Source organism: Diabrotica virgifera, chromosome 2, assembly GCF_917563875.1.
Source record: "Diabrotica virgifera virgifera chromosome 2, PGI_DIABVI_V3a".
NCBI lineage: Eukaryota > Metazoa > Arthropoda > Insecta > Coleoptera > Chrysomelidae > Diabrotica > Diabrotica virgifera.
The window spans coordinates 13,597,509-13,611,444 of record NC_065444.1 but is presented as its reverse complement, the minus strand read 5'-3'; the positions used below and the strand labels follow the sequence as shown (position 1 = coordinate 13,611,444).

Below are 13,936 nucleotides of genomic sequence, written 5' to 3'. Positions count from 1 at the left end.
TTCCCAAATTTTCATCCTTCCTTTATTTTTTTGGAGGTTTTCGTAAAATTGTGTGTTCCCTGATCGGGCTACTAACGCCATTAGAATTAGAATAAATAAGATAAGTAAATCCTACTTTTTTCTCGCCAATCCAATCAGACAGTAACTCCTAGGCATGGGTTCAGGAATACTGACGAAACAACTCTGTAACCTTTTTTACTATGATGTAGCTAGAAAGGTCACCAATTGATATAATGCGAAGGGCAGCTAGGTGGTTGGTGGAAAGCGAGTTGTGGGTTCAAAGTTCGGAACTAGCTTTTTCAAGTGCTATTTGGTTCAACAGAACAAATTACCACAGATAAGAAAAAGATAGAAAAGAGCGCCACTTAAATTGTAAATAAAACGAGACAGTTAGAAAACCTTAGATCTTTAAGAGCGTAGGCGCTAATATGGTATTATGGCGGATTCAGGAACAATCCTGAATTACCAATAGACTTTACCAAACCGACAGCATGACCAGCTAATAGTAGTTGGTATGTTTGCCTTCAGACTTAAATGCACCCTGGTGTCATATACAACAGGAAAGAAGAAAAATATACTATTGGTTTCTAGTATACACGACCAAGACGATATAGATGAAAGTACTGGTGAAACGTGGTGTCTTCTTCTTTTAGTGGTTATTCGTTGCGAATATTGGCGATCATTCTGGATATAATTATTTTATTAACTGATGCTTTAAATAGATAAGTTGTTGTTGTGGAGAACCATTTCCTCAGGTTCTTTAACCATGATATTCTTCTTCTCCCAATTCCTCGCTTTCCGAATACTTTACCTTGAAGGATTACCTTCAGTAATCTGTATTTAGTGCCGTTTCTCATTATGTGTCCGAGATATTCTAACTTTCTCCCTTTAATGGTATACATCACCTCTCTTTCTTTGCCCACTCTTCGTAATACGGTCTCGTTGGTTATCTTGTCCGTCCATGATATCCTTAGGATTCGCCTGTATAGCCACATCTCAAAAGCTTAAAGTTTTTTCTGCATTGCTTCAGTGAGTGTCCAGGATTCAACTGTGGTGTAATTTAAAATAAACCAAGAAATCTTTAAGTTCGATGAAGAGATATGTGTGACAACGAAGTCGCTGTTCAACCTGCTCCTCCGAAGAATAAACCTACCTGGAAGATGCAGTTATTGTGACTGGAGAAAGAACCGAAAAACAACATACGCTTGTTTCATACGCAATAAAAACATGTGTTTGGAACACATTACAGTTATTTGTCGATCTTGTCGTGAAAACGCCCAACAGGAGTAATGCCAATTTCGTCAATTGTTACTTTACTTTTAAAAATCCACGAGGAAAAATTTCCTGTAGTTGGCTGTATACCATTACAAAAACATAAAATCCTTTATAAAAGGTATATTTGTTAAAATCCCTATACAGGGCTACTTCAAAGACATAACTAGTTTTCGATCGGTTGACCGATCATCATCAGTGTAATCCTAAAATGTGTACAACCAGATAAAATGATGCAAAGTATTTAAAATGTTGACTAAGGTTATAAAAAGTTTATAGGTTATACTCACTTAGAATCTACATGCTAACCACCAAAGTAAAAATATTTAGGTAAAAACCCTTTACAATTGATCCGTCATAGGAACAATGAAGAAGATGTGATTTATAACATGGATGCATAAAATATCCAATGTTTTACGCCCGAGGTACCAATGAGCTCAATCTGACAAGTTCACATCATGGCTGTGTGGAAGCAAGTGATTTTGATAACGGAAATTCTGAATGGTGATATGACAGGAATGACATTTCCACATGAAGTTATACAATAAATATTTTACAATAAATACCACAAAACAACAGGGAAATTATAAGTTCCTGTGGAAATGTCATTCCTGTCATGTCACCATTCAGAATTTCCGTTATCAAAAGCACTTGCTTCCACACAACCATGATGTGAACTTGTCAGATTGAGCTCATTGGTACGTCGGGCGTAAAACATTGGATATTTTATGCATCCATGTTATAAATTACATCTTCTTCATTGTTCCTATGACGGATCAATTGTAAAGGGTTTTTACCTAAATATTTTTACTTTGGTGGTTAGCATGTAGATTCTAAGTGAGTATAACCTATAAACTTTTTATAACCTTAGTCAACATTTTAAATACTTTGCATCATTTTATCTCAGGAGCACGAACTCCTCCACCTGTAAGCACTCAAAAAGACAGTTCCAATCCACTAGATGAACAGCAGAAAATTGTCAAAACATACAACAACGATCTACAATCACATTTATCAAATTTTCAAATAGATAAACCGCAAGAACATCTCCCAGATGCAGATGTAGCAAAAAGTGATGGTGAATGGGTAGCAGTCCACCATAATAAACGTCAACGCAATGACGACAGTCCTGATTTGAAAAAAACCAAACAAGCTACACTCAATGATTATTGGCTGAGTAAAACTGTTCATACATCTAACAGATACGAGTTACTTGAAGATGATACATTTCGTGAAGGGGTTGTAACGTTGGAAGACCGAAGAGAGGATCAGCCACCACCCATATTTATACAAAATGTTGAACGCATCAAACCACTACAGGAATTACTACAGAAGATAACTCCAGGTAAATATACTTTAAAATGTCTTGCTAACAATCAAATTAAAGTTCAAGCTGATTCATCAAAAACCTACTCAATAATCGTAAAATCTCTATCAGAAAAAAATACTCAGTACCATACATACCAACTAAAACAAAACCGAGGATTCCGAGTTGTTATACGTCATATCCACCCTTCAACAGATCCAGACGACATTAAAAAGGCATTGCTGGATCTCGGGCATACTGCACTGAACATCTCTAATATTAAGCAAAGAGGCACAAAGAAAGATCTGCCGCTATTTAATATAGAACTGGCTATTCATAGCAATAATAAAGATATATATGAGATCACGAAATTACTCAACACTATTGTCACAGTTGAGGCACCGCATCCGAAGAGGGAACTACCTCAATGTCAAAGATGTCAACATTTTGGCCACACACACAATTATTGTCACAGGAGTCCGCGCTGCGTAAAATGCGTAGGAGATCACCTATCGTCTAAATGTCCAAAAGAAAAGAATATAAAAGATGTCCAATGTGTAAATTGTCGAGAAAATCATCCTGCAAGCTACAAGGGATGTTCTGTATACAAAGAACTGCAAAAGAAAAAATTTCCATTGCTTCGAGAAAAAACCGCAAGTCAACCACCTCGTGTTGCACATTCGTCAATCACTCAACCAAATATCAGTTATGCGAAAATTGCTGCAGGAAAAGATAATAAAAATACAACTAACACAAATGAAACTACTCATGAAATAGAAACAGCAACTCCCCAACATATACAAAACAATTTAGAACTTGTGGTACATAAACTAATGGAAAGAATGGATAAGATGTTTGATCTAATAATGTCTCTGATATCTAAGCTTAATCTTCAACACTAAACTTAAGATGTGCTGTTGGAATGCCAATGGCTTAACTAATCATTTTCATGAAGTAAAAGCTTTTATTTATTCTCATAATCTAGATGTTATGTTTATTTCCGAAGCACACATGACTATTAAGAGTTATTTTAATATTCCCAAATATTCAACCTACGTAACTCAACATCCATTAGGAAAGGCCCATGGAGGTACGGCAATTATTATAAGAAATAATATTAAGCATCATGAAATAAACAAAATTAGCAGAGTCAACATTCAAGCTACATCAGTGTCGGTAGAAGATTCACAAGGCTCGATTATTTTATCTGCTGTTTACTGTCCACCGAATAAAATAATTAAAGCTGATCATTTTACTGAATACTTTGAGATACTCGGACACCGTTTCATTGCTGCTGGAGATTACAATGCCAAACATCACAAATGGAGCTCCAGAATCATAACCTCACGAGGGCGAGAATTATTAAAAAGTATTAATGAGAATCATTTAACTTCTCTCTCTACTGGACAGCCTACTTATTGGCCCACTGATAGACAAAAAATTCCTGATCTTATTGATTTCGCTATATTAAAAGGAATAACACACACCCATATCCCAATTTCTCCTTCTTTTGACCTATCATCGGATCATTCCCCTTTCTTCATAGACCTACTAAGCCAAATTCACAATTGTCCTAAACTTCTAACACTGTGTAATAAAAGGACAAACTGGGATAGGTATAGAGAAGAAATAAAATCATCCATTAACCTAAACTTGCCTCTTAAAAGTGACAGGGACATAGAAAATGCAGTCACTCACTTAACTACAGTTATTCAGCAAGCTGCTTGGTCGTCCACTCCAGAAATTACCTACACACACAACTCCGAGTCGTATCCTGCTCACATAAATACACTTATACTGGAAAAAAGAAAACTAAGAAAGAGGTGGCAGCTCACTAGACACCCAGAAGATAAAACAAATTTTAATAGAGCTTGCAGATTACTCAAAAGAAACTTGATCCAACATAAAGACAATGGAATCAACAATTATTTAAAGAACCTCTCACCTTCAGATGATACAAATTATTCTCTGTGGAAACTAACAAAAAAACTTAAAGACAACGAACAAATGAATATGCCAATCAGGAAACTAAATGGCACATGGGCTAAAACTGACAAAGATAAAGCTTATACTTTCGCAAATCATTTATGCGAGGTATTTCAACCGCATCAGAGGGAAGTCTCAGCTGAAGAAGAAGAAGATATTCATGAAGTCATAAACGCACCATATCAAATGGCTCCGCCTATTAAAATTTTCAAGAAATCTGAAGTAGAAGAAGTAATTGATAATCTGGAGAATAAGAAGTCACCTGGGTATGATATAATATCTAGTTTGGTCCTAAAAAATCTACCCAACGAAGGTGTAAGCTTAATTACTTATATATTTAATTCAATATTAAAAACAGGTTACTTTCCACTCCAATGGAAAGTAGCTCAAATTGTTCTAATCCCAAAACCTAATAAGGATCACGCGGAAGTATCTTCATATCGTCCAATAAGCTTGTTGCCTATTATATCTAAAGTGTTCGAGCGACTTTTCCTGAGAAGACTAGAGCCTACATTAGACAGCAACAATGTTTTACCTAATTATCAGTTTGGCTTTAGGAAACAACATGGTACCATCGAGCAAATTCATAGGGTAGTAAAAACTATCAGAAATTCGCTCGAACACAAAAATTACTGTACAGCTGCATTCCTAGATGTCTCACAGGCATTCGATAAAGTTTGGCATGTAGGTCTTATCTCCAAGATTAAATCCATATTTCCTTATCCCATAAGTTCACTATTAAGATCCTATCTGACAGATAGATTTTTTCAAGTCAAAAGAGGAGGGGAAATTACTAACCTGTTTCCAATATGTTCTGGAGTTCCACAAGGAAGCATATTAGGACCAACACTTTACTTAATATACACATCGGATCTTCCAACCACCATTAATACAACAATTGCTACATATGCGGATGACACAGTTATAATGGCTTCAAATCCTATAGCAACAGAAGCATCCGAGGTATTGCAAAATCATCTGACTGAACTAGAGAGCTGGCTTAAATTGTGGCGAGTACAAGTCAACAGTTTAAAATCCACACAAATAACATTTACTTTAAAAAAAGGTGTCGCGCCTCCGGTTTCTATAAATAACACTCCACTACCAGTCAATACCGCCGTAAAATACCTGGGAATTCATTTAGATAGTAAACTTAATTGGGGCACCCACATCTGGAAGAAACGTCTTCAACTCGGCCTAATCTACAGGAAAATGTATTGGTACATGAGTAGGAAATCAAATCTTAGCCTGGAGAACAAAATTATGATTTATAAATGCATTTTAAAACCGGTGTGGCTATATGCAGCACAAATATGGGGAACAGCTAGTAATACCAACATTCAAAAACTTCAACGGTTCCAATCAAAAGTGTTGCGCCAGATCTGCAATGCCCCTTGGTATGTTACGAACCAGAGATTGCACCACGACCTACAGCTACCAACAGTTAGCGAAGCAATATCTGCTGTAAATTCTAGATACAAGACAAGACTATCCTGCCATCCAAATCCACTCGCCACAGACCTGCTCAACATTTCTCATGAAAGACGATTAAAAAGACCTGACCCTTTGGACCTCTAGTACATCTGGACATCAGAGCAACAACAGAGTGCAGTGTCATAGTGCAGTGAAATAATCATGTTTTAGTGTTAGTGATTTTTAAACTTCTTTCGTATTTTTATTCATGTTACTTAGACTTTTAATAATCATATTTTTATTGTCTGAACTGTCCACTATACTAAATTTGATCTATGTATTATGTTCCAAGTAATTGTTATGTCTTATTTTAAAATTATAATGTTATATGTCTTACTGGGTGCTCGCCACTGGGCGGCTTCCATCTGTGTTATTTTTCAATAATATTATGTATTGCTTATTGTTTGTGATCAGACAGATTGCAATAATCGTTGGATGTTAAAAAAAAAAAAAAAATTTTATCTGGTTGTACACATTTTAGGATTACACTGATGATGATCTGTCAACCGATCGAAAACTAGTTGTGTCTTTGATGTAGCCCTGTATAGAGAGTTTAACAAACTTTACTTTTACTTTTTCGAGTCTGGATCCGACTACAGTTTTTCTGCCCAGTATCGGGCTACGTCTACACCCTTTGAATTTGCGAGCCATAAGGGCCAAACCAGACGGGCTACTCTGCAGCGCTACTCTGTGGACCCACAGCGTGGCCGAAACGGGCGATTTTCTAGCGCCGGCGACTACGCTGCGAAGTGGATCGTTTGGAAGGGTGCGGCGTTTAATGTAATGGATGAGAAAAAATAGTAGGTTTGTTCAAATGATTAAAAACTTGCCGGCTAATATTTTTTTAAAAAAGTGTGTTCGTCAAAATAAGTGTTTGTAATGTCCATAGTTTTAAATCTCATATATAAAAATCAATTGCTGTTCGTGTGTCTCGCTAAAACTCGAGAATGGTTGGACCGATTTGGCTAATTTTGATGTTGAATTATTTGTAGAAATTCAGGGAAGGTTTATAAGGTTTTATATAGTCATTTTAGTAGCCACCAAAATTTTTACATCTATATGTATAAAATGCTCTTTTTACAGCGTTTGTTGCCATACTCCTCCGAAATGGTTTGACCGATTTTTATGAAATTTTACGCCTATATTCGGCAGGACTGAGAATAGGTTGTTATCTATTCTTCATATCCGTACGTCACAAGGGGGGTTGCCGATGACGCCATAGCTCTCATAATAATGAGGTGAAAAATACGAAATTAAGTAACTAGACTCCTTGCTGAATTCCGAGTAGAACCGTACTAAAATTTTTTATCTAGCGCAATCGGTGTCCAAAATATAATATCTCAAGCCGTAGAAATATTCTGAGGACAGAAGAAGAACGAGAGACAAATTTCATAGAAGAGAAGTGGAACAGTTTAACTTTTGGACTCAAATTGGGTAAAATATGATTTTTTTTATTTTGCGTAATTTTCAATAAATATCTCTAAACGGAACTTTTCTGACAAACGGTAAGCAGGAGAAAAATTTTAATTAATTTTGTTTAATGTTATTTAATTTTATTTAATTTAAGTATTTTATTTCTTTTCGTTTATTTTATTTTATTCCATTTTTGAATTTCTTTATTTTTTTTCATTTTATTAAATTTTATTTATTATTTTTATTTAATTTTTTTTAGCTTTATTTGATTGTATTTAAATTAATATTATTTTCTTTATTTGCATTTAATTTTATTTATTTTTATCTAATTTCATTAATTTCATTTAATTTTATTCAGTTTTATTTATTTTTATTTACTTTCATTAAATTCCATTTAATTTTAATTTACTTCATTTACTTTTTTATTTAATTTTGTTTAGTTTTATTTAATTTAATTTTATTCTATTTAATTTTATTTAATTTTAATTTTATTTTATTTAATCAACACGTATAGAGTTGGAATCACCCCGAACCCAATCATAAATACAGGGTAGTTTTGAATGTAGATAAAATAAAGCTGTTATATTCATTATAAAATAAACAAATTTAAGATTGTAACTGTTAAACTACAAACTTTATTTTATTATTATGTGTTATTAACTTATTTTATTAACTTTATTATACGTTTCAAAATTGTATTATTTGAAACACATAATTGTGATACTAAACTTGATTTATTTTTAATAAAAAAATTAAAACACAATGTAGTGGACATAGTGCTGTTTCCCTCTTCAAGATCTTTTGGGTCATGGTACTAGATGTTTACTAAAAATGCATTATACAATGGTAAACTTTAATTTGTTTCTCCTTCATGACAAACATTACAGGGTAAAGTGTAATACTTTGCCCTGCTTGTTTAATACTGGATTGATTTTGTAACTTATAACTTGTGCATTATAACTGCAGTGTAATCCCACTATTGACAAAAATGGACATAGTACCCTTTACCTCTGGCATACAGAGATAAATATACCTTGTATATTTATCTATTAACGGTATTATTTATATTAGATGAGGTTAGGCATTGTCACCGACTAATCGCCGACAGGTACCAGCGAACGCACTTAATTTAGAAAAACCGATTTATTATCGTCGTCTTAAGAGTTTACCTTCTGACGATTTGGAAAATAGAATGCATAATACATATTTATATGTTAGCAACTACAAGATCTGCAAAAGATCACAATGCTTTGTATAATAGTGTAATGTATTTGTATAATAGTGTAATAAAGTATAATGAAGTTGATTTTAGCAAGGCATATAGATGTATTTTTAATTATTTTTAGATATCAACTAAAATAGTGCTGGTTACATAATTGACATTGGCAATTCAATTTCTTAACATAACCTTACAAAACTTACTTTGACAATCATGTTTGACAGACCAAACTCTGATTCGAATGGAATAATCTGTAGGATGGAATAATCCTACTAATACGATGTTGCCGCTTATATATTGTCGGTTTGTAAACCAACAGTTTTTTAGAATGGTGCATCTCGTTTGAAAAATAACCATTGATCATTGATTTAAATCGTCGAATTGACGGTTGGCAAATCAGTTGTTTTACAGTCTGACGGTGCAACTGGGCATTAGTGTATCTGATTAAAATTAAAATTACTATCCATTTCTTGCACTACGTGTGTACTGTTAATCCTAATCGCTCAAGTTCTTGTTCACTAATGAAAAGGTATTATATTTTTTTCAAACACAATGTTAATAAAATGCCGGTCTCTTGGACCGCCGAAACAGTTTTCATAATTCATTTAATTGACATATTTCATTCCAACACAACTTTATCCATTACCCAGTGATAGTATATTTAGTTTGTGATACAAAAAAACTTTTTCCAAAATTCTGAATATGATATTTTTTATACTCGATAAAGAAACTGTTATAAATAATAACTCATCTGCTATGATTTTGTCTGCTTTTCCAACAATATTGACGTTAATACACTTATCTAAATTATGCAGTAAACAACAGAATATAATTTTCAACATATCTTAAATAATAAATACATAATATCTTACCTATCTATACTGTTAGCATCGGTACTTATAGGTGAGAGAGGTGGTGATGGCATAATAACTTCGTTTGGTAACTGAAACAAAGAAAAATACCGTCTTTTAAAATACTTCTTTTAATACCGTCCGAGCAGTTTATTAATTATATTTATAGCAATGTAGATAGAGATTGCAATTGCTGGATCCAGCTGGATCCAGCGCTTTTTGAAGATATTCTTCTTTAGCGGCGAATCGATTAAGGGTAAAATTTGATTGATCCGCGCGCATGCGCACACCGACAGTATGGTATTAGTTGTTATACGGGCTCTGATTGGGTGTTGAAATTTTGAAATGATCTGTCAATAATTGTTCAATATGGAGGTTATCGGTAAACAAAAATATTGTATAATATTAGTTTTTATTGATGTGTGGACAGAAATAAAATCAAATTTATAATTATAGTGACTTTTTAAATAGTTTTGAAAAGCCGCAGGTACGTAATTCTAAATGTTTCAGTTGGAAATACCTAATAGTTTCAATACCTATCTATTTGGAAAATGTAAACAAAATAATGTAGTTACCTATTAGTAGGCAATGCTTTAATTTACATAATCTGATTACGAACAAACTTTCTACAAATCTTCATCTCATACATCGTTTTCTTACTCTATATTTTGTTGTATTTTATTTCGACAAAAATCAAACTAATAATTTTATTAAATTCATATAAATTTATGGTGTAAACGTTTAGTTTGTGTATATTCCCACATGACGTATACGAGAGTTTGGTGCAGTTTGAAATGGCGTCAACTTTCGTACGGCGCGGTAGACGTGAAGTGGGTTCAAGCCCCAAGCAAGTTATTATTTTTTTATTTTTTTTATAGATTTTATGATTGTAAGTATATTATTATATAATTTTTGAAGATATTCTTCTTTTTTGAAAGTGGTAGATAAGAAAGTTAGTTTGACTTTTAAATAAAATAAGTACAAATAACCTTTTAAGTATATTTACTTCGTTTAAATTACCTATTATATAATAGAAGAATATCTGCTTACGTGCGTACAAAGTACACACACATTCTTTTTTACATGCTGGATGCAGCAGCGCGGATCCGCAAACGTGTCAAATTCGAAATAGGTTACTTAATGTCTTCATTAGCCTCTTTATTCAAAGCCGTGAGTCGGCAACTTGCCATTCTATCGCGCTAGCAGTAGCTCAGTATGCTGGAAAGTTTCTACAGCCTAAAAGTTTGCATCGATAAAGCGTTGATAGACATTGATTCTGCGATAATATTCTCTGCTGGCGAGTGGTCAATAATCAATGAGTTGATCGCCACTCTTTAACTGGTGAAACTGGCTGTAGAAGCTCTTTGCAGAAGAGAGTCCACTTGATAACGGCCGACACAACCATGAAATTTGTCTTAGACAAACTAAGTAGCCAGGACTCTAGCTTTAGTGCCAATCCATTGGAAGCATTACGCAACAGAATCGCGGAACGCTCTCTGAAATTACAGGTACATTAGTGTACTTACAAAATCCGAAAAAGTATGGCGAAGGACTAAACAATCCTGGTTTTTTCCCCATGCCGAAAAAGAATACAATGCGGCAAGAGATGAAAAATTTGTTGAGTCGTATAAATAAACAAGTGATTGTGGAAACACTGCAAGAGGACATAATGGAAGAAGATGGGTCAACTAATCCGGAGCTTGAACTTGAGATTGAATTGAATCAAGAAAGAGAAAACTTTTATAACCAAAGAAAAACTGGTTTTCTAAAATATTACGAAAAGATTTTGGAAAAGGAAATGGCCGTTTATGAGACAGAAGGAGTGAAAGGCGATCATTTGTCCATGGTCTATGACTATTTTATGACCTTAAAACCGACCAGCATAGAGGCCGAAAGGGCTTTCTCCGCAACCGGTTACATGTACAGTTCTATGCGAATTAGGTTAGACGATAGATAAAATATGTTTTTTCTTTGGCCGTGCTTAAACAGCCACTTTCCCGCACGCATTTCGTTTCCGAAAGTTGAACTTTCCCGCATGGCGTGCGTGAAAGTAAATTTTCCCGCACGGCGTGCGGGAAAATAGAATACCTTCTAATATGGCATTATATTATACTATAATATATGCAATAAACTAATATTTAGATATTATTTACTAATTTATTTTAAATGTATCTTATTGTGTTCATGTTTTAATGAAATTAACGCAATAATTCGATGAAGTAAAATTATTTTGACATAATATTTAAAAGTCAAATCAGTAGACAATTACAATGGTTTTAAATCGTCGTCATGGAAACCAATGTCGTCGTCGTGGTAACCCATTATATTGAAAGTTTTGTTTAGACAACCTTGTCAAAGAATTAATTTGTGTATTTTCACTCCTAAATCAAAATTAATATGACTCTATTTTTTGTGGTTTTTTTCCAAACGTACGGCCCTAGAAAAAATATTGTTCCTAACTCATGCGGAAAGTGTCTTTCCCACACTAGACTGCTTGCAACTCCGCTATCGCGTCGTTCGGGTCAACGGCAGTCTCGTGCGGGAAAGTATCACTTTCCGTACTAGTTAGGAAAATAACTATTTTAAGGTCTTCCAAAAACTAAATAATTCATGTTTCTGTTGTTTAGAAATTTAGAATACAGACAAAAAAAAACATTAAAATCGTGTTTTTATTTTGATTCCATATTTCGCTGGATTCGCGCTGGATCCAGCTGGATTTAGGTCAATCTTGCAAAAATCCAGCTGGATTGAAAATGCTGCTGGATTGCAATCCATAAATGTAGACTTATTTCCAGGACCTGGCAATTTATGTCCAGGAGGAGGTATAAATTCTGATTACAATTTGTATAAAGCAGAATTTATAGTACAATGGAAGCAACAGAAAACTACGATTACTACTACTGAAACTACTGAAAAAATACGATTATTTTAAGGTTTCACTTAAAATTGTGGTTAATTTCCATAAAATAGTATGCCACATTATATTAAAATGCCACAAGAAAATAGCTTCAGAAAAATATTAACACAACCACTTCAATATAAGAAAAGTCAATGATCCAAAGGTCAGATCTCAAATCTTGGATAGGCTCAATAACGCTTTACTTGATGTAAAAAAACAGCTCACGAAATCTGTAAAGAAACAAATACTGACATCAAATGCACACAAAAATAAATCCTATATAACTTATGATATCCTAGACAATAACGTGCCCATATAATAGGTACATGAAAAACCAAATTAGGAGAAAAATCAGAGAAGCAAAAGAATTGTATGAATTTAAGTACTTTTTTGGCTCTTGTTCTTAATATATTTGCTTAAGTTGTTTGTCCCGAAAGCTGGTTATTCCTTTCTTTTCACTTACACAACGGTGTATACAAACTTACACGTGGTGATTGTCCAAAAACTTCGGTCAAACTGTTAGAGCCTTTAGTAACTGCAATGCAGAACACAAAAGGGCTTTCAAAAATAGAAAAACAGATTCTACGTACACACTTCACGTTCTAGATTCTAGATAATAATCTTTATTTTAATGACCAATTTCAAACTCACCATATTCAAAATAATATAATTATTTGATAAAAATGAAACAAGAAAATACTACAAATCCTTAAATAATAGCCGTCGAGAATTTAAACCACGATTAAAAATTTGTAGAGACACTAACGGTGAAATTCTACACGACAAAAACTCAGTTCTTAATAGATGGGCACAACATTTCAGCGAACATCTAAATATAAACGATATTGAAGGAGGTTACAACATAGAAAATCAACAAAATCTACATCATCAACTTCACAGTGAAGACCCAACAAGAGAAGAAGTGTCAAATGCCGTCCTAAATCTCAGAGACAATAAAGCCCCAGGAATCGACGAAATCTGTTCGGAAATGTTTAAAAAAGGTGGTGATCAACTTTTTGCAACAATCCATAAACAGATAGTTCTTATATGGCAGAATGAATTGGTACCAGAAGAGTGGCTAAAGGAAGTAATATGTCCGTTGCATAAAAAAGGTGATCAACTGGATTGTAAGAACTATAGAGGCATTACTTTGTTGGTATCTGCATATAAAATCTTCGGTAATGTATTGTTTGAAAGACTTAAACATTTTACAAAGAACATTGTAGGTCAATACCAATGCGGATTTACTGCTGGAAAGTCAACTATACATCAAATTCAAGCACATAGGCAGATCCTAGAAAAGTCACTAGAATATAACATAGATACCCACCATCTCTTCGTAGACTTCAAAGCAGCCTATGACAGTGTTAAAAGAAGTGCATTATATAATGCAATGATATTGGGATCCCGCCTAAGTTAGTTAAGTTGACCTAACTAACAATGCAAAACGTAAGCTCGTGCGTTAGAATTCAAGGAGAAAACTCTACGTTCTTTGACGTTAATAATGGTCTAAAACA

General features: G+C 33.8%; 1 protein-coding gene across 1 annotated transcript in view; it reads right to left on the bottom strand.

Annotated features, from left to right (window-relative positions):
• The window catches only part of LOC114338447 (transcription factor CP2-like protein 1), a 126,351-nt gene that overhangs the window by 41,025 nt on the left and 71,390 nt on the right, over positions 1-13,936 (bottom strand). Inside the window, exon 9 of the mRNA XM_028289051.2 lies at positions 9,542-9,612. Coding sequence (XP_028144852.2) covers positions 9,542-9,612 — 71 coding nt within the window. The remainder of the gene's footprint in view (positions 1-9,541; positions 9,613-13,936) is intronic.